General features: G+C 43.5%; 2 protein-coding genes across 9 annotated transcripts in view; one reads left to right on the forward strand and one right to left on the reverse strand.

Annotated features, from left to right (window-relative positions):
• Positions 1-5,492: 5,492 nt before the first annotated feature.
• Positions 5,493-6,197, reverse strand: LOC141491053 (uncharacterized). Its single transcript, XM_074191621.1, has one exon. The coding sequence runs from the start codon at positions 6,139-6,141 to the stop codon at positions 5,530-5,532; it is 612 nt and encodes a 203-aa protein (XP_074047722.1). The 5' UTR covers positions 6,142-6,197; the 3' UTR covers positions 5,493-5,529.
• Positions 6,198-7,592: 1,395 nt separating this feature from the next.
• Positions 7,593-17,701, forward strand: part of UBXN11 (UBX domain protein 11) — a 33,715-nt gene continuing 23,606 nt past the window's right edge. For 2 of the 8 annotated variants that reach the window (XM_074218026.1, XM_074218024.1), the window contains exons 1-5: positions 7,621-7,789; positions 8,284-8,355; positions 13,268-13,375; positions 14,638-14,675; positions 15,698-15,793. In XM_074218026.1, the coding sequence (XP_074074127.1) occupies positions 13,305-13,375; positions 14,638-14,675; positions 15,698-15,793 (205 nt within the window). In that variant the 5' untranslated portion in view covers positions 7,621-7,789; positions 8,284-8,355; positions 13,268-13,304. The other 6 variants (XM_074218020.1, XM_074218025.1, XM_074218021.1 and 3 more) reach the window with 5 other exon arrangements.

A 17,701-nucleotide genomic window follows, 5' to 3' on the forward strand; every position in this document is an offset into this window, starting at 1 on the left:
TCTGGATTCTAAGAATCCTCCCAGCTCTGACATTGCAACTTCTAGAATCTTTTCTGATCTTATTTGTCATCTCTCATAATCCACAGTTGTAATTCTTATTCTAGTATAGGGACTTGGAAAGGAGGAAAGGAGATTTGAGGGCAAACCACATGTCTAGCAACATGCAATGACTTGCCATCAGACAGGGCCACAAGCCAAATTGCTGTTTGTACCTTGACTCTACTAAGAGTAGAGGTCTTAAGAGATGCTTGTCAGTGGGGTTCTTCAATGAACATGCAAGTATAGTAGAGACACTGTCCTCAGTGTCTGTCTCCTCTCCCACTCGCATCCAACACAGAACTCTCTCCCTAACCTGACAGATTTCTTCATATGATTGCCTATCTCAGGCACTTTGCTCGAGATGTTCTTCCTACTCCACACTTCAGAATTCTTTCCCATCTGCAAAATTCTCATCTGGGAGCCAAGACAGAGGCATGATGGCAGGAATTCCTAGAAACTCGTTCTCCTCAAAACTCCAAAAGCCATCAAATTATGACCCTAGTCAAAATTTAGAGGGGTAGAACCCACAGAAAGACTGAGTGATACAAATTTCCCAGTCCAAGACAACTTAGAAGTTCTGCAGGAAAGGTTTGTTTCACCTGGACTGGGGGTTGGAAAAAATCTCAGCATAGCCCAGTTGGGGTGGAGCAAACCAGCTCTAGCATTCCAGGAACAGCCCATGGGGGCACCTGGGTACATGGAAGAGGGAGCAGTTTCCAGACTTCCTGGCCCAGAGATCACTGGGGATTTGAAGGGCTGGTGAGGGAACTCTGCCACACCAGGGTGAATGTGGAGTGAGCACTGGCCTCCAAGCAGCCCTGTAGTAAGAATCTGCTACAGGAGTCAGGGAAGCCACCCAGCACATCCAGAGCCGCAGCCCACAGATGGTTAAGGGGGTCAGGGAAGACTGCAGAGGTCTCTCTGCACCCCCCGTGGCAGAACTCTGATGTTTGCCCACACTTAGCTCCAGGTTGCTGTTTGGGCTGCCATTCTAAAGTAGCTGAGCAGGGACCCTCCTCACAGCTCCAGGGCAGAGGGGAGCACCTGTGGTCATTCAAATCCCAGAGCACAGGCAAGATAACAGAGTCTCTCATAAGACCTTGGAGGAATTAAGGTACCAGTGGGGTATCTCCAACCCCCCCCCAAAGCCTTGGAAGTGCGGTAAATCAGGCAAATATGGAGGAAATGAGCAAGCAAAAGAAAAAGAAGGATATGATCTGGGGTGGCTAGGTGGCGCAGTGGATAAAGCACCAGCCCTGGAGTCAGGAGTACCTGGGTTCAAATCTTGTCTCAGACACTTAATAATTACCTAGCTGTGTGCCCTTGGGCAAGCTACTTAACCTCATTTGCCTTGCAAAAAACTAAAAAAAAAAAACTAAAAAAAAAAAAGTTTCTGTCTGATCATAGAAAATTACTTTGGTCCCATGGATGATCAAAATACACACTTAGTAGATGACAAAATCAAAGTTTCTCCAAGAGAAATTAGAAAATGGGCTCAGGCAATAGAAGGGCTCAAAAACAATTTTGAAAAGCAATTAAGGGAGGTAGAGGAAAAAATTGGGAGGAGAAATGAGAGCAATGCAGGTAAATCATGAAAACCAAGTCAGCAGCTTGGTGAAGGAAATACAAAAAAAATGCTGAAGAAAATAACATGTTAAAAACCAGTTTAGGCCAAATGGAAAAAAGCAACCCAAAAAAGCAAATGAGGAGAAGAATGCCTTAAAAAGCAGAATTGGCCAGCTGAAAAAGGAGATAAAAAAGCTCTCTGAAAAAAATAATTCCTTCAAATGTAGAATGGAACGAAAGGAAGCTGATGACTTTGTGAGAAATCAAGAAACAAAAAAAAAATACCAAAAGGACCAAAAATTAGAAGAAAACATGAAATATCTCGTTGGAAAAACAACTGACCTCGAAAATAGATCCAGAAGAGATAATTTTAAAATTATTGGGCCACCTGAAAGTCATGACCAGGAAAAAAGAGCCTAGATTTTATTTTTCAAGAAATAATACAGCAAGGGGCAGCTAGGTTGCACAGTGGTTAGAGCACCTGAATTCAAATGTGGCCTCAGACTTAATAGTGTGACCTTAGGCGAGTCATTTAACCCCATTGCCTTGCAAAATAAAACAAACAAATAAACAAACAAAAAAGAAATAATACAACAAAATTGCCCTGAGATCCTAGAAGTAGAGGGCAAAATTGAAATTGAGGAAATCCATCAATCACCTCCTGAAAGAGATCCCAAAAGAAAAATTCCCAGTGTAGGGGCAACTAGATGGCGCAGTGGATAGAGCACTGGCCCTGGAGTCAGGAGTCCCTGAGTTCAAATCTGGCCTCAGACACTTAATAATTATCCAGCTGTGTGGCCTTGGGCAAGCCACTTAACCCCATTGCCTTGCAAAAAAAAAAACAACTAAGAAAAATTCCCAGAAATATTATAGCCAAATTCCAAAATTCCCAAGTCAAAGAGAAAATACTAAAAGTTTCCAGAAACAAACAATCCAACTACTGTGGCTCTATAGTCAGGATTACACAGGATCTGGCAACATTTATATTAAGGGCTTGTAGGGCTTATAATACAATATTCCAGAAGGCAAAAGAGCTTGGATTACAACCGAGAATCAACTACCCAACCCAACAAAACCTAACATCCTCCTTCAGGGGAAAAGATGGACTTTCAATGAAACAGGGGACTTCAAATTGTCCTATTGAAACATCCAGAGCTGAACAGAAAGATCTTGGGTGAACCATAGAGGGGGTGGATGAGAGGAACTAACTCTATGAGGAACTTAATGATGCTGAACTGTTTGTATTCCTGCATGGGAAGAAGATTCTGATAACTCATTTGAACCTTCTCATTTATAAGAACAGTTAAAAGGAGCATTAATAGAAAAAGCACAGGAAGGAACTGAATATAATGATATAATATGGATTAAAGATGGAGTCAATAGGTGATAAAGGAAAGTACTGGGAGGAAGGGAAAGGAGAAAAAGAGTGGGCTAAGATATTTCACATTAGAGTCAAGATAAAGCTTTTGCAATGGAGTGGAATGGGAGAAGGTGAGGGGGAATGAGTGAGCCTTCATTCTCATCAGAAATGGCTCAGAGAGGCAATAACATACACACTTAATAGAGTGAGGAAATCTATCTTACCCTAGAGAAAAATGAGAGGAAAGGGATGGGATGGGGAAACAGGAGGGGAGGGGGAAAGAGAGGGAAGATTGTGGGAGAGGGTATTCAGATACAACATACTTCTGAGCAGGGACAAGGTGAAAGGAGAGAGAGAATAAAATAAATGAGAATGGAGTCGAGGGAAATACAACTAGTAATAGCAACTGTGGGAAAAATATTGAAACAACTTCTCTGGTGGACTTATGATAAAGAAAGCAACTCACCCCAGAGACAGAGCCATTGGAATCTGAACACAGACTGAAGTATATTTTTTTCTCTCTCACTATTCTTGAAGCTTCTTTATCTTTTTTTTTGGGGGGGAAGGGAGGTTTACTCTCACAACAAGATTATTATATTAAAATAAAATAAACCGAAATGTCACTCAAAAAAAATTCTCTTGTCCACTGGAGTCTGCCTCAAGTTTCACTTCCTCTGATCACTGACTGCTGTGAGCCCTTCTACTTTTGTCCTCACTTCCTCCAGTAGGGTAGAGAGGCCCAAGCTCCCCATCTGATCTGATGTGAAACCTCTGTGCATTGAAAGCCACCTCCTTCTTCTTCCCCACCCATTTTCCAGTCTTCTTCCATTCTACACCTTTCCACTCTTCAATTTAGTGACACTGGTCTGTTTCTTTCACAAGACTCCTTAAAGCATTTTTTTTTCTGGTTCTCCTCTGTCTGAAATATTTCTTCCTCATCTTTGCCTTATGACTTCCCTGACTTTCTTCACATCTCAGCTAAAATTCTATCTTTTTTTTTTACTTTTAGGTTTTTGCAAGGCAAATGGGGTTAAGTGGCTTGCCCAAGGCCACACAGCTAGATAATTATTAAGTGTCTGAGGTCAGATTTGAACTCAGGGACTCCTGACTCCAGGGCCAGTGCTCTATCCACTGCACCACCTAGCTGCCCCTGAATTCTATCTTCTTTAAAAATCCTTTCCCAAACAATCTTTACAATTGATTCTGACAAAGGACTCATTTCTAAAATAAACAGAGAACTGAGTCATATTTTTAAAACAAAAAGCCATTCCCCAATTGACAAATGGTCAAAGGATATGCAAAGGCAATTTACAGATGAGGAGATCAAAGCAATACACAGCCATATGAAAAAATGCTCTAAATCATTATTAGAGAAATGCAAATTAAAGCTTCTTTGAGGTACGACCTCACACCTCTCAGACTGGCCAATATGACCAGGAAGGATAATGATCATTGTTGGAAGGGTTGTAGGAAATCTGGGACACTATTATACTGTTGGTGGAGATGTGAACTCATCCAACCTTTCTGGAGAGCTATTTGGAACTATGCCCAAAGGGCAACAAAAATGTTCATACCCTTTGACCCAGCAATACCACTACTGGGTCTATACCCTGAAGAGATGATGAAAAAGGGTAAAAATATTACTTGTACAAAAATATTTATAGCAGCCCTGTTTGTGGTGGCAAAGAATTGGAAATCAAGTAAATGTCCTTCAGTTGGGGAATGGCTTAGCAAACTGTGGTATATGTATGACATGGAACACTATTGTTCTATTAGAAACCAGGAGGGATGGGATTTCAGGGAAGCCTGGAGGTATTTGCATGAACTGATGCTGAGTGAGATGAGCAGAACCAGAAAAACACTGTACACCCTAACAGCAACATGGGAGTGATGTTCAACCTTGAAGGACTTGCTCATTCCATCAGTGCAACAATCGGGAACAATATTGGGCTGTCTGCAAAGGAGAGTACCATCTGTATCCAGATAAGGAGCTGTGAAGTTTGAACAAAGTTCAAGGACTATTACCTTTAATTTAAAAAAAAAAACAGATATCTTATTGTCTGATCTTGTTACCTCTTAGACTTCTCTTCTCTTCTTTAAGGATATGATTTCTCTCTCATCACACCCAATTTGGATCAAGGCAGGACATGGAAACAACGTAAAGGCTGACAGAGTGCTTTCCATGGGGGGGTGGGGGGAGGGAAGCAAGATGGGGGAAAATTGTAAAACTCAAACAATATCTTTAATAAAAATTAATTTAAAAAGAATCCTTTCCCAATTCCTATTAATTTTAGTGCCTTCCCTCTGTAATTTCCAATTTAATCTGTATTTTGCCTGTTTGTACATATTTTTTGTTGTCTCCTCCATTAGACTGTGAGTTCTTCAAGAGCAGGGACTTTTTTTTTAAGTTTCTTTATATCCTGGACTAGAGTAGGTTCTTTTTTTTTTTTTTAATGACTCACCATTTCCTTTATTTGTACAAAATAGTGAATAATCATCCCCTCTCTAGGGGGGGGGGGGAACGGTGGTTTAGGATTTAAACAAGTCCTTAGGTCCTAATGCATCTATTTTGAAGGTTTGGGACTGGCTGTTTTACCTCCAGCATCTTTGGGTTTGGACTCAGCAGGCTTAGCAGCCTTAGCATCAGACTTGGTGACCCTGGTGACAGACTTGGCAGCCTTGGGATCAGACTTACTGACCTTGTCGGTGGGCTTGGCAGCCTTGGGGTCAGTGGGCTTGGCGGCCTTGGCAGCCTTGGGGTCAGTGGGCTTGGTGGCCTTGGCGTCAGTGGTTCTGGCAACCTTAGAGTCAGGCTTAGTGATCCTGGGGCCTGGACATTTGATGCGGATCCTAGGGCTTGGACACTTGGTGGCCATCTTGTGACCAGCACGCCGGGCACTGGCCTTGGGGATCTTGGACCTAAGGAGCTTGGCCTTGGAGGCCTTGGTGCTCAGGGCTTTGATAGCCTCTGCTTGGGCCTGGATGGCTTTAGCGTTGTTGGCCTGCATCTTCTTCAACCCTTTCTTGTTGTGTTTCTTGGCAAAGAGCATGTTTCTCAGAAACTTGGGATCAACCCCTTTCAGAGACTCGTATCTCCGTGACCTAGGTTTCTTGATGCCATTCCTGTCGCACTTTCGTGATTGATTATGGGTGGTATGATTCTTAGACTTGGCCATCTTTACATCGCAGCCGGTGCTAGCAGGCACTCCACCGACCGGCTAGAGTAGATTCTTAATAAATGATCTCTCTGTCTCTCTCTCTCTCTTTCTGTCTGTCTTTCTATCATCTATTCATCTATTTATCTGTCTGTCATCTGTCTGTCTATTTATCTACTTATCTCACCACATTGGTTTCTGTCTTTGACCTCCTTGGGGTATATGCACAATAGTGAGAATTTTGTTGTTCAGTCATTTTTCAGTCATGTCCAACTATTCTTGACCCCATTTGGGATTTTCTTGGCAAAGCTACTGAAGTGGCTTGCCATTTCCTTCTCCAACTCATTTTTACAGATGAGGAAACCAAGGCAAATGGGATGAAGTCACTTGCCACAGCTAAGGTGTCTGAGGCTGGATTTGAACTCAGATGGATGAATCTTCCTGACTCCAAGTCCAATACTCTATGTGCTTCAATGCTCAGCTTCTGGTTATAGTTTAATGACTTTTCTTATATGGTTTCAAATAACTTGCTAGAGTACTTGAACCATAAAATGAAATCACCAAAAGAATAAGATGATTGTTTTCCAACAACTCCTCCACAGAAGGCCCTGTATCACTTTTGCCAGTTTAATGGTGGTGAACTGATGCCTCTAAGTTGTTTTAATTTGTATTTTTCTAATTATTTATTATTTGGAGCATTGTTTTTAATAAAGCTGTTGAATATCTGCCTTTCTTCTTTGGAAAGCTTTATTTGTAGCCTTTGATCATATACGTCCGCTGGGCCAGGGCTGTTAGACGTCCATATATTCGTGTCACATCCCTATATATTTTCGATATTGTGATAGTTCCCCAACTAGAAGGTTAAGCTCCATGAGGGCAGGGCTTTTCCCTTTGTCTTTGAAGCCCCAGTTCTGGCACATAGCAAACTCTAGATAACTCTAGATAAATGCTATTTCATGCAAAGATATATTTTTTCCACTCTGTGACTTCACTTCTTATTCTAACAAGTCACTTTATTATAATGAGAGAGCCGCCTCCCCCCGTAGCGGAGCTCAGTCTATAAAAGGGGGTGGGGCCAGAACTCTACACTACAACGCACTAGCGGAAGGCTGAGGATCCCAGTGATTGACAGTCTGGTTGTCCAATCGTGTCAGACTGACTATATCCTCTCTTCTCTTCAGATAAACAAGATCCAAAACGGAGCTGCCTGGGATTTGCAGTTCCGCAAAGCAGCTCGAACCCAAAGTAACCCAAAGTAGATCAGATTTGAGGACGGAAGACTGTCCCCTACTAGAGAACTCAGCTCACAGGGGCGGGGAAACAAAATGATTGGCATATGTATTATCCAATGGAGTCTCCCCATCCTGCCTCTACAGAGCGATGGAGTCTGGGACTTGCAGTTCCCGGAAGGAGAGCGGGTAAAGAACTGACCAATCAGATTTGAGGATGGAGGACCGTACCCATCTCCCTAATGACCAATAAAAATCATTGAGCTTCGGTCGCCGTGGTGACCGCGTTGACAACAAGATGGCGGCGCTGCCAGGCCGGGCCGGTGCCCCGGCGCGGTGAGTTCCCAGCCAAAGGCCTTCGCTGTCCCTAGTGCCCCCGAGCAGCCTGGTGTTTCTCTCTCTCCGCGAGAGCCCGCTCCTGGAGCTCACAGTTGGACTGAGTGAGTCGCCGAAGCGGAGTTTGGGTCCTCAATACCCCTCCCAGCCCCGAGCTCTCTGTTACCATGACAACGGGTTGGTGCTCCTGGTGGAAAGGGAGCGTGGCCTCCGCAGAGCTGGGGGGGAGGGCCAGAGTCGCGGAAGGATGATGTCACACCGCGGTGGGACATGGCGCGGGGAAGGGGAGAGCGCCCCCGCCTTCGGGGAACCCCCCCCCAGTCTCGTAGGAGAATCCAGTCCCGCTATTCATGGCCTTCCCTGGTCTAAGGGAGTAAAAGTCCTTAGGAAACCGAGGGTAGCAGGTACCCTACTCTGGAAACCTGTTCCTTGAGAAAGACGGGGCCCGTGCGAAGTAACAAGACCTAAGAAGGACAAAGCGACGGAAGTGTGAAGGGACCTGGGGCCCAGGGAGTTTGGGGGAGCCCCTTTTCCTGCAGAGGGGTGTTGTGTAAGACCATCAGGTCAGTGCTGACTGAGCGCTTTCTCAATCTCCCAGGTTAGGACGGAAGCCCCGGTCCCCATCCTCCAGTAGTCCATCAGAGGAATCCGGCCAGCCTTTAGGAAGAAGGTGCTGCAGAACATCACACAGTGACCCGTGAATTGAAAAGGATTCCATCTTTCCCTTTTGACTAGGACAGGGCTTAGGGAAGTCTCCCTGGAAGGAGCAACCTTTGAACTGGGTTTGAGGCAAGAGGACAGCCCTGCCCCTGAGGTGTATGTTGCCTTAGAATTGTAGCTAATGAGAGGATGCTTTGGACTTAAATGACCGTGTGAAAGATGGCGCCTGAGAAATGATTAAGCGATTAAGAAATCTGATCCCTTCCTCCAAGCATCCGGACCCAAAAACTTCCTGTTTGATCTGACAGTCTTTTTTTTTTTTGGAAGCTCTAGTTAGGTGGAACTCACTTTTTCCTTCAGCAGTTTATTTCACTTTTGTTGACTTTTGGTGATGATGTTTTTCCCACTCCTAACCCAAATTTGTCATCTTTGCAACTTCAATCCATTTTGCCTCCTGGGGTTGAGAAAGACAAGTTTATTCCCTCTTCTTTTTGATAGTCTTTCAAAACATAATACCTAATGATAGCTATCTTGTGTGTGAACCCTCCCTGCTCCTTGCAGTTTACCCCAGATTACTATTCTGGTGCCTCCTACTCCTAGCCACTCTTTTTTTTTTTTTTAATTTTTGCTAGGCAATAGGGTTAAGTGACTTGCCCAAGGCCACACAGCTAGATAATTATTAAGTGTCTGAGGCCGGATTTGAACTCAGGTATTCCTGACTCCAGGGCCGGTGCTCTATCCATTGTGCCATCTAGCCGCCCCTCCCTAGCCACTCTTTATCACTCTTCTTACTAAAAGGGGACACATGCAAAACTAGAAACTATTTCAGATGTAATCTCACTTGTTCTCTCCTTAATCCAATGGGCAGCTAGGTGATGTAGGACACTGGAAGCAGAAAGATCTCTCTTCCTGAAGTTTATATCCAGCCTCAGACACTTACTAGGTGTGACAAGTCATTTAACCCAGTTTGTCTCAGTTTCTTTATAAAATGAGCTGGAGAGGAAAATGACAAACCACTCTAGGATCCTTGCTAAGAAGACCCCAAATGGGGTCAGCAAAGAATCAGACATGATTGAAATGACTAACCAACAACAAAAAGATTTATCAATCTAGCTCACCTGCCTTCAGATTTTCCACAATAATAGTATGAAGGACTTTGAAACATTTTGCTAAAATCTAAGTAAATAGTATTTTCAACATTTGCTGATTTACCAACCTATTGTTGCTGTTCAATCATGTCTGACTCTTTGTGACCTCTGGGGATCATAGAATAACAGACTCTTCTCTCTCTGCTATCTCTCAAAGTCTGTCCAAGCTCATGTTTACTGTTAACCTCATCCTCTCCTATTCCCTTTTCCTTTTGCTTTTAAATTTTGCCAGCATCAAGGTCTTTTCCAATGAGTCCTTTCTTCTCATTAGGTAGCCAAAATATTTAAACTTGAGCTTCAGTACTTGTCCTTAAGCCTGACCCAAAAAAGGAATCAAAATAGCTTTTGGTGATCCCTGCACATTCTTTTCTTGTTCTCAAATTTTTCCAGGGACAGAATGAAACCAAGATTACTGGCTTATACTTTGAAGACTTCATCTCTTTTATTTAAAAAAAAAATTGGGACATTTTTCCTTCACTCTTCCAGTCTTCTAGTATCTCTCTTGCTTGCCACAGTATTGCAAAGATTTACTAACAGTGCCTCAGCAATCCCATTAACTGGGATTTGGGTACTCTGGATTAGGTAACTTGAATTTACCAGATGAGTAGTAATCATCTCTCTCTTTTTTGTTTTTGTTTTTGTTTTTGTTTTTGTTTTTGCAAGGCAAGTGGGGTTAAGTGGTTTGCCCAAGGCCACACAGCTAAGTATTAAGTGTCTGAGGTCGGATTTGAACTCAGGTCCTCCTGACTCCAAGGGCTGGCACTCTATCCACTGTGTCACCTAGCCGCCTTCTCTCTTTGGTCAATATGTAGTTTCTTTATTCAGTATAGAGGGAAGCTAGGTGGCATAGTAGGTAGGGTACCAGCCTTGCTGTCAGGAGGACCTGAGTTCAAATGCGGACTCAGACACTGAATAATTACCAAGCTGTGTGACCTTGGGCAAGTCACTTAAGCCCATTGCCTAGCAAAACAAAACAAACAGATATCAGCATAGATTATTTCTTTTTTTTAATTATAAAGATTTTATTTATTTTGAGTTTTACAATTTTCCCCCTAATCTTACTTCCCTCCCTCACCCCCCCACAGAAGGCAATTTGTCAGTCTTTACATTGTTTCCATGGTATACATTGATCCAAATTGAATGTGATGAGAGAAATCATATCCTTAAGGAAGAAACATAAAGAATAAGAGATAGCAAGATCAGACAATAAGATATCAGGTTTTCAAACTCCACAGATGTTTCTCTGGGTACAGATGGTATTCTCCATCACAGATGGCCCCAAATTGTCCCTGATTGTTGCACTGATGGAATGAGCAAGTCCATCAAGGTTGATCATCACCTCCATGTTTCTGTTAGGGTGTACAGTGTTTTTCTGGTTCTGGTCATCTTGCTTAGCATCAGTTCATGCAACTCCTTCCAAGTTTCCTGAATTCCCATCCCTTCTGGTTTCTAATAGAATAATGTGTTCTATGACCTACATATACCACAGTTTGCTAAGCCATTCCCCAATTGAAGGACATTTACTTGATTTACAATTCTTTGCCACCACAAACAGGGCTGCTATGAATATTTTTGTGCAAGTGATGTTTTTACCTTTTTTCATCATTTCTTCAGGATATAGACCCAGTAGTAGTATTGCTGGATCAAAGGGTACAGCATAGATTATTTCTAATTCATCCTGTATCCAGCTTAATCTTTCCCATTAGACTGAACTCTATGAGGACTTGGTGTTGTCAGCACTTAGGATAGTGCACATCAGGATGTTTAATAAAAGCACCTTGACTGGCTGTCATTTAGGAAGATATCATTGATTTGTTTTGGTGGGGGTAAAATATCAAATTTTCCCCCTAAGTAAAAAATAAAGATATCAGCAAAAATAATTCTTTTGTTAATTCCAAAAGCTTGAGACCAGGCTAGAAAATGGAGCTCAAATCTTTTCATATAATTAAACAAAAAAAAAGACTCATAATGAGTCTTCAAAGATCCTACTATCATTCCTACTTGGTTCAGTATGTTATCAAATTAATTGTTCTTCTTCCATCTCCATTCTGCATATAGAGATCAGAATTTGGCAAGAAACAGTTGCTGGAGGCCCATGACTATGGGTAGTAACAAAGCCCCCTATTAACTACTTTTGTTCTCATCTTTTCAATGCAAGAGCATTCTTCTTGGCAGAGAAAATAGTAAAACAAGAGTCAACAGCCCAATCATCTCTGGTTTTCATTGTTGTTATTCCATATCCTCTGAGCAGTAGTCTTGCCTCTTCTCTGATCCTCTTCTTCCCCTTCCTTTTGGTCATCTGTAAGTTTCCTCCCCAGATTCATCCCAGTGAAAGCATTGGTATTCCTCATACAAATCTTTGGAGACCTATGCCAGGATTTTGTGTTCATTCCCTTTCATCCACCATGTTTGCATTTTATCTTCATGTCTCATACATCTAAGTTGATTGGGTAGTTGTGCCTCCTTATGGGCCTTAGAAACTATTTTTTCCTCTTCATTGGAATTGATTTTTCCTTTGTGTCTTCAAAATTTCATTCTTGCTATCTTGCTGTCTCTCGTGGACTGACTTAGTTCACACAATAAAACTTCCTCTGAGATCCTTGAGATTCACTCTCCTGAAAACTAGAATGCATGTTAGACTATTTACAGTTTTCCTCTCCTTCACCATCACTATCATCCTTCCATGGTTCCCATCATTTTTCCCTCAGCAGTCAATTCCTCTTTGTTGGTGAGAATCAAAGCCAGGGGAGAATTTCAGGCTATTGCTTCCCACCTTCCCTCCCATTTGAATTCTCTGTGATGTTCTGTGTCCCTAGCAAACTACAGTGAGAGCTGATGCATGATGCAGTAGCAGGCAGGCTTCTTAATCTCCATCCTGCCCCACAGGGGATCATTATCTAGAATAAAGTGGGACTTGGGGGCTCTCAAACACCTGTTTGAGAGGTGAGGGGCAGGGAATGAATTGATTTATGGGAAGAAACAGGAAATGATGAAGCATCAGTTTACAGGAAGTTACTGTCTCCATAAGTACCAAACAGTTATTATGGTACCAGTGATAGCCCTTTCTTCCTAACAGTTCTTCAGTATGTAGTGCCAAATGCAGAGGAGAGATTTTCTGATGGGATCAGGAGTCTAGGCCTGCTGATGTCCAATTCAGTGTTCTTTTCACTACGCCACACTACCTGTCTAGAGATTTTATTTGTATCTAAGCAAATAGATGGGGCATTAGATCAGGGGGTCATGACCAGCTGTGGAGAAACTGGCAAGATGGTAGTGGAGCTTCAGAAGACATCAGGAAGGAAGAAGGGTATTTATTGGGTGCTGCTGCCCATGTTCAGGGCCAGGTGATAGTCACTAGGTGTGGTTTGATTTTTTCCCCCTGAGGGTAAGAGGGGAACATAATGTCTGTCTTCAAGTACAGAGAAGGTTGTTGTGTGGTTTCATAAAGCTGGACAGTGTGTGTGTGTGTGTGTGTGTGTGTGTTGAGGGGCAGGAAGGTGGTTGGGAGAGGGAGTTGTAGGCTTGATGTAGGCAGGTGTGAAACACTTTTTAGTTAGAGCAGCTCAGGAGGATAGTGGGCTGCTTTACATGGTATGAGTTTCCTTTCATTGGAGGGAGTGTTCTAAATGATCTCTAATGCCAGGTGCCTCATCACCATGGCCAAGGGAAGAGGGGAAAGACTCCCACAGCAGCCAACCTGCTTCTCTGGGGAGAGGGGCAGGGATGAGCAGGTGTCTTGAATCCCCAGGGCTTTCTTTCACTTTGTGCTTTCAGGGACCTCTTGACCAGGTAGGATCTGGAATTAGCAACTATGACCTCTCCTCTGGCATCACTTTCCAAGACTCGCAGGGTGCCTCTGCAGTCGGATATCCAGAACTCAGGGTAAGGAGGACCCAAGCCCTCTGCTGCCAAACAACTGATATCCCCAAGTTGGATGGATATCCACTTGGAGCTGGCTGTGGGGGTGGCTGTGGCTGTTGCCTAAGCCCAATAAAGCCCTGGTCTGAGAGCTCTCCTGGGTTACTGAACTCTTGGTGGGACCTTGGACTTTCTGGATGCCTCTGCCTGCCTCTGCTCATGGTCTGTGCTCTTCTGAGATCCTATGATTGATCTGTATGGAATCCACAGTCTCTCCTGGCTATCATTCCTAGGCTGAACACTCCTCCTACTTGGGAACTTTTGTTTATATCAAAACAGGACACAGATCCAGATGGAAACATGTTTGCTCACATTAACAAGAAGAGCCACAAGAAAAACTCATCTATCACTGTACTCCTCTCTAGTACCTCCCAGGCACTGTGCATCCCAAAGATGTCCTTTGGGAGACATGGGGGAAACAGGGAAAAGTATCTCCTCCCTCTGTCCGAGGCTAACCTTGCCTCCCAAACCAGATGAGAGGGTTCTGAAGCCTTGATGCAGTTGTGACTCAGTCATCACAACTCACATTGCTATCAAATTTTACCTTTGTTTTCTTATATGATTCTTTCATTTAGTCCTCCTTCCCATTTTAGAAATAAAGAAACCAAGACTTAGAGAACCTAAATGTGTTGCCTGCTTTATGGGTCTGGAACTCAGCCTGTCCCATTTAGTGCCAGAGGCTTTGAGATCCATGCTCTCAGTGACAACCCAGCACCCAGCTCACTGTGTTTCCTATGTCCATGCCTTTTCTCTCATTTTTCTGATTCTTAACATCAAGTCTTCCCCAAGGAAGGGAAAGTAGGCATCATCTTTCATTTTATGGAGGAAGAAGTCCAGACAGGAAATGTGACTTGTTCTCACAGCTTTCCTCTGAGGGAGACTCCTGACCCATCTATTTTTTGAAGCTGCTTCTCAACTTTTCCCCTCATACTTTTAGTTGCCTAAGAGCAAACCAGAGATAGGCTGCCAAACCCCCAAATCAGCCCTGTTTTTACTACCCCCACCCAAGTTGTTTGGTGACTATTGAGGTAGAGGCACTGGCATGTGTACTAAAGGCAGAAGGAAGGAGTTGGCTTCCATCTCTCCTTCCCTGTTCCTTTGGATGCAGGATAGGAGAGACACTGGCCAATGGGCCATCAAGAAGGCCATTGGATATCCCCCCCCTTCCCCTGGTAATGTGGCAGTTTCTAATTGTCATTTACTTTTTTGTCATTTTGGGTTTCCAGGGGGCCACCATTGCCTTCTCGGATGAAAGTCTTTAGTGGTGAGTATCTGCTGATTTATAATTGCATTCCATATTCTTATCCTGGAAGCTGCTTGGGGGTAAAATAGATAAACAAACAAACAAACATAAATAAATAAATTTTAAAAATGGACCAGAGACTAACAGGCCCTTTTCTTTATCCCTCATACTGGCAGTTACAGGAGACTGGAGTTGTTGGGGAGTTAGGAAGGGAGTTGCCACCTGTCCACCTGAATTTTTTGCTATCTTAGCTGACTGATGCTGCTCTAGGGTTCTCTCTGGTTCCCTTCTCCTGTTCCTGCCCCTGTCACATTTCTCTTTTCCCTTCCCTTTCCCTTCCCTTCCTCAAAGTCCTGTTCTCTAGGGTCCAGTTAGTCAGCCATCTGCAAACTACCCATGGAATGATTGGCTACCCTTCAGTCTATCCCCCTTGTTCAATTTGATCCTCTCAAAGTGCCTGTTACTTCCTTGTTCTACCCAGTCCCCTCAAACTTTTGCCTTGGTGTCCTTTGATAGTCTTTAACTCCTCCAGCCCTTGGGATAGTCTGGACAGGAAAAATTACTGATTGTTCCCTCCTTTTGAAAACTCCTATGGGTCTCCCTCTTTTTTGGTTTTGTAATTCCTCTCTTGATCTTAGGAGACTGGCCCTATCTTTTCCCCTTCTTCCTGTCATCTCAGGCCTTCCCAGAAGCTGGCCTGTATGACTCAAAAAAAAATCTCCATGTTCAGCTTTGGTCTATACCTAAGGATTCCCCTCACCCTACCAAATTTCTCAAGAATGACTGTTCTATAAGAGCCCCTTTTGGAGATGAATGTTCAACAATATTCAGTAGACTCTCCCTCTGACCCAATCATCTTGAGAGTTGGATACAGTCCTTCAAGGAATCAGGTTCTCACCTTCTCTTTCACTGGAAAAAGTCTTATTCCTTTTCTCCCCTTCCTCTACCCCAACACGTTGAACCTTGAGACAGTTTGGGTTCCAAATCTGACATACTCCCCTCTCCTCCCATTAAAAAAATAACCTCATATCTTGGGTCTACAGAGGATGAGGAAGATTTGTTAAATGATGAATTTAATGAAGAAAAAATTCTGGCCCTTGATTCCACCCAAGAAAAACCCCTCGATCTGAGAAGATGTGGTAAGAGCTCCTGTCTTCCCCTGGAGACCCAAGGGTAACAACACAAGTGGGCAGACCTGGAAGTATCCACCTTAGCTTCTGGAGTTCTGTCTAGCTGGCATCCTGCCTCCATTCTTGGATAGATCTGCTTGTTAGAAAATGCTCATGTGCACCTATTGGGTGGGTAGGGTAAAGGAATCAGCATTACCTACCAGGTGCTAAGCACTTTTACATGAATATTATCTCATTTGATTGTCACGACCTCCTTAGGAGGTATATGTTATTGTTACCCCCTTTTACAGTTGAGGAAACTGAGGCAAACAGATTAAATGATTTGCCCAAGGTCACACAGCTAGTAAATGTCTGAGGCTGCATTTAAACTCAAGTTTTTCTGACTCCAGGACCTTTAGTCTATCCACTGCACCACCAGCTGGCTTTTACCATTAGTTCTTTGTCTATTCTCCCAGGGTCAAGTAGAATAAATCTGATCTGAGGAAAAGTGGCCACTCATAGAAGTTTTCTAAAGACTCCCTCTGGAGTATATCTGCTTTTCCATCTCCCCAAAGTAGAAGAGGGAGGGCCTGGAGATCTTGAGAAGGGGCTTGGTAGTGGGAGTAACTACAGGGCTTAAGGTGAGTGGGTTGGAAGGAGACAGACTCCCTCTATGCAATACTCAAGAAGGAGCTGGGAAGCACAACACAAATCCTAATTGATGAGGTAACACTTGTTACAGCTTTGGTCTCATTATACAGTTAGGCATCTGTGTATACCAAAGTTATTCAGGGTCTGATGAGAGATAAAGGAAACAGGGATATATCCCTGATCCTGGATGAGGTGACATGTATCCAAGTGGCCAGGTAAAAGTCTCTGGAACTTCTAGTGGGATTGGTCATGTTTTATATGAAAATACTAGAAATTACCATGGAGGTCAGGACAGGATGGGATGCAGAGTTCAGCAGCTTACCACTTCTGTTTCCTGGAGGTCCTGAGCATAAAGACCCCAAATGGTCTAGCATTGGGTCTAGGTCCCACCCTTTGAGAAGAGCTTTGGATCTATCCTCTAATTGAAGTATTAGCCCCTCAAGGAAAGTTAGGAAGTTTGATTGTGGATGTGGAGAGGCAGCTCCCAAGATCCATGATTTGGGCTTTCTCTTGAGCCAGGCAGGCTCTCTACCAGGCAGACAGCACCTCAGAACAGGGAGAAATCTGTACTGTTGGCATTTTGGAGACCAACCATCAGGGGGAGAAAGGAGACTTAGAGGATCTAGTTGGGTCACACAAATTTAGGGCGTAGAGATTCCTCAGTACTTTCCCCTGTGTGTCTGGGTGGTCCCCCTGTGCTATAGGTGATTTCCAGAAAATCTGTATGTGCTGATTCATGCTGCTGAACTGTAGGAGGTCTGAGCCAGAGAGGGAACACTAACACTGCAGGCTTTAGTAAGGCAAGAAGGTCAGTCACCGCTGAGTTCTGAGCCATTCATTCAACCAACCTCCATGGAAGGTGAGGTGCTGGGTACAGGAGATCCAAAATAGAGTAAGAACAAGCTAGTCTTCCTAGTGTATTTTGTGGTCCATGGAGCACTTCACACATATCATCTCATTTGATCCTCAAAACAATGTTGGCAGGCAAAGCCTATTATTATTATTAGTTTACCAGAAGGCATGACAGGGGCAGCTAGATGGTACCATAGAGCACCAGTTCTGGAGTCAGGAGGACCTGAGTTCAAATCCATCCTCAGACACTTAATTACTTAGCTGTGTGATGGTGAGCAAGTCATTCAATCCCATTGTCTTAAATAAATAAATTTTTTGTTAAAAAGACATGACAGGGGCGTGGCTAGGTGGCGCATTGAATAGAGCACCGGCCTTGGAGTCAGGAGTACCTGGGTTCAACTGTGACCTCAGACACTTAATAATTACCTAGCCATG

This window comes from Macrotis lagotis, chromosome 1, assembly GCF_037893015.1.
Source record: "Macrotis lagotis isolate mMagLag1 chromosome 1, bilby.v1.9.chrom.fasta, whole genome shotgun sequence".
In the NCBI taxonomy this organism is placed as follows: domain Eukaryota; kingdom Metazoa; phylum Chordata; class Mammalia; order Peramelemorphia; family Peramelidae; genus Macrotis; species Macrotis lagotis.

Bases quoted from the DNA above. Each gene is read 5' to 3' on its own strand.
- LOC141491053 (XM_074191621.1), bottom strand. From the start codon at position 6,141: ATGGCCAAGTCTAAGAATCATACCACCCATAATCAATCACGAAAGTGC.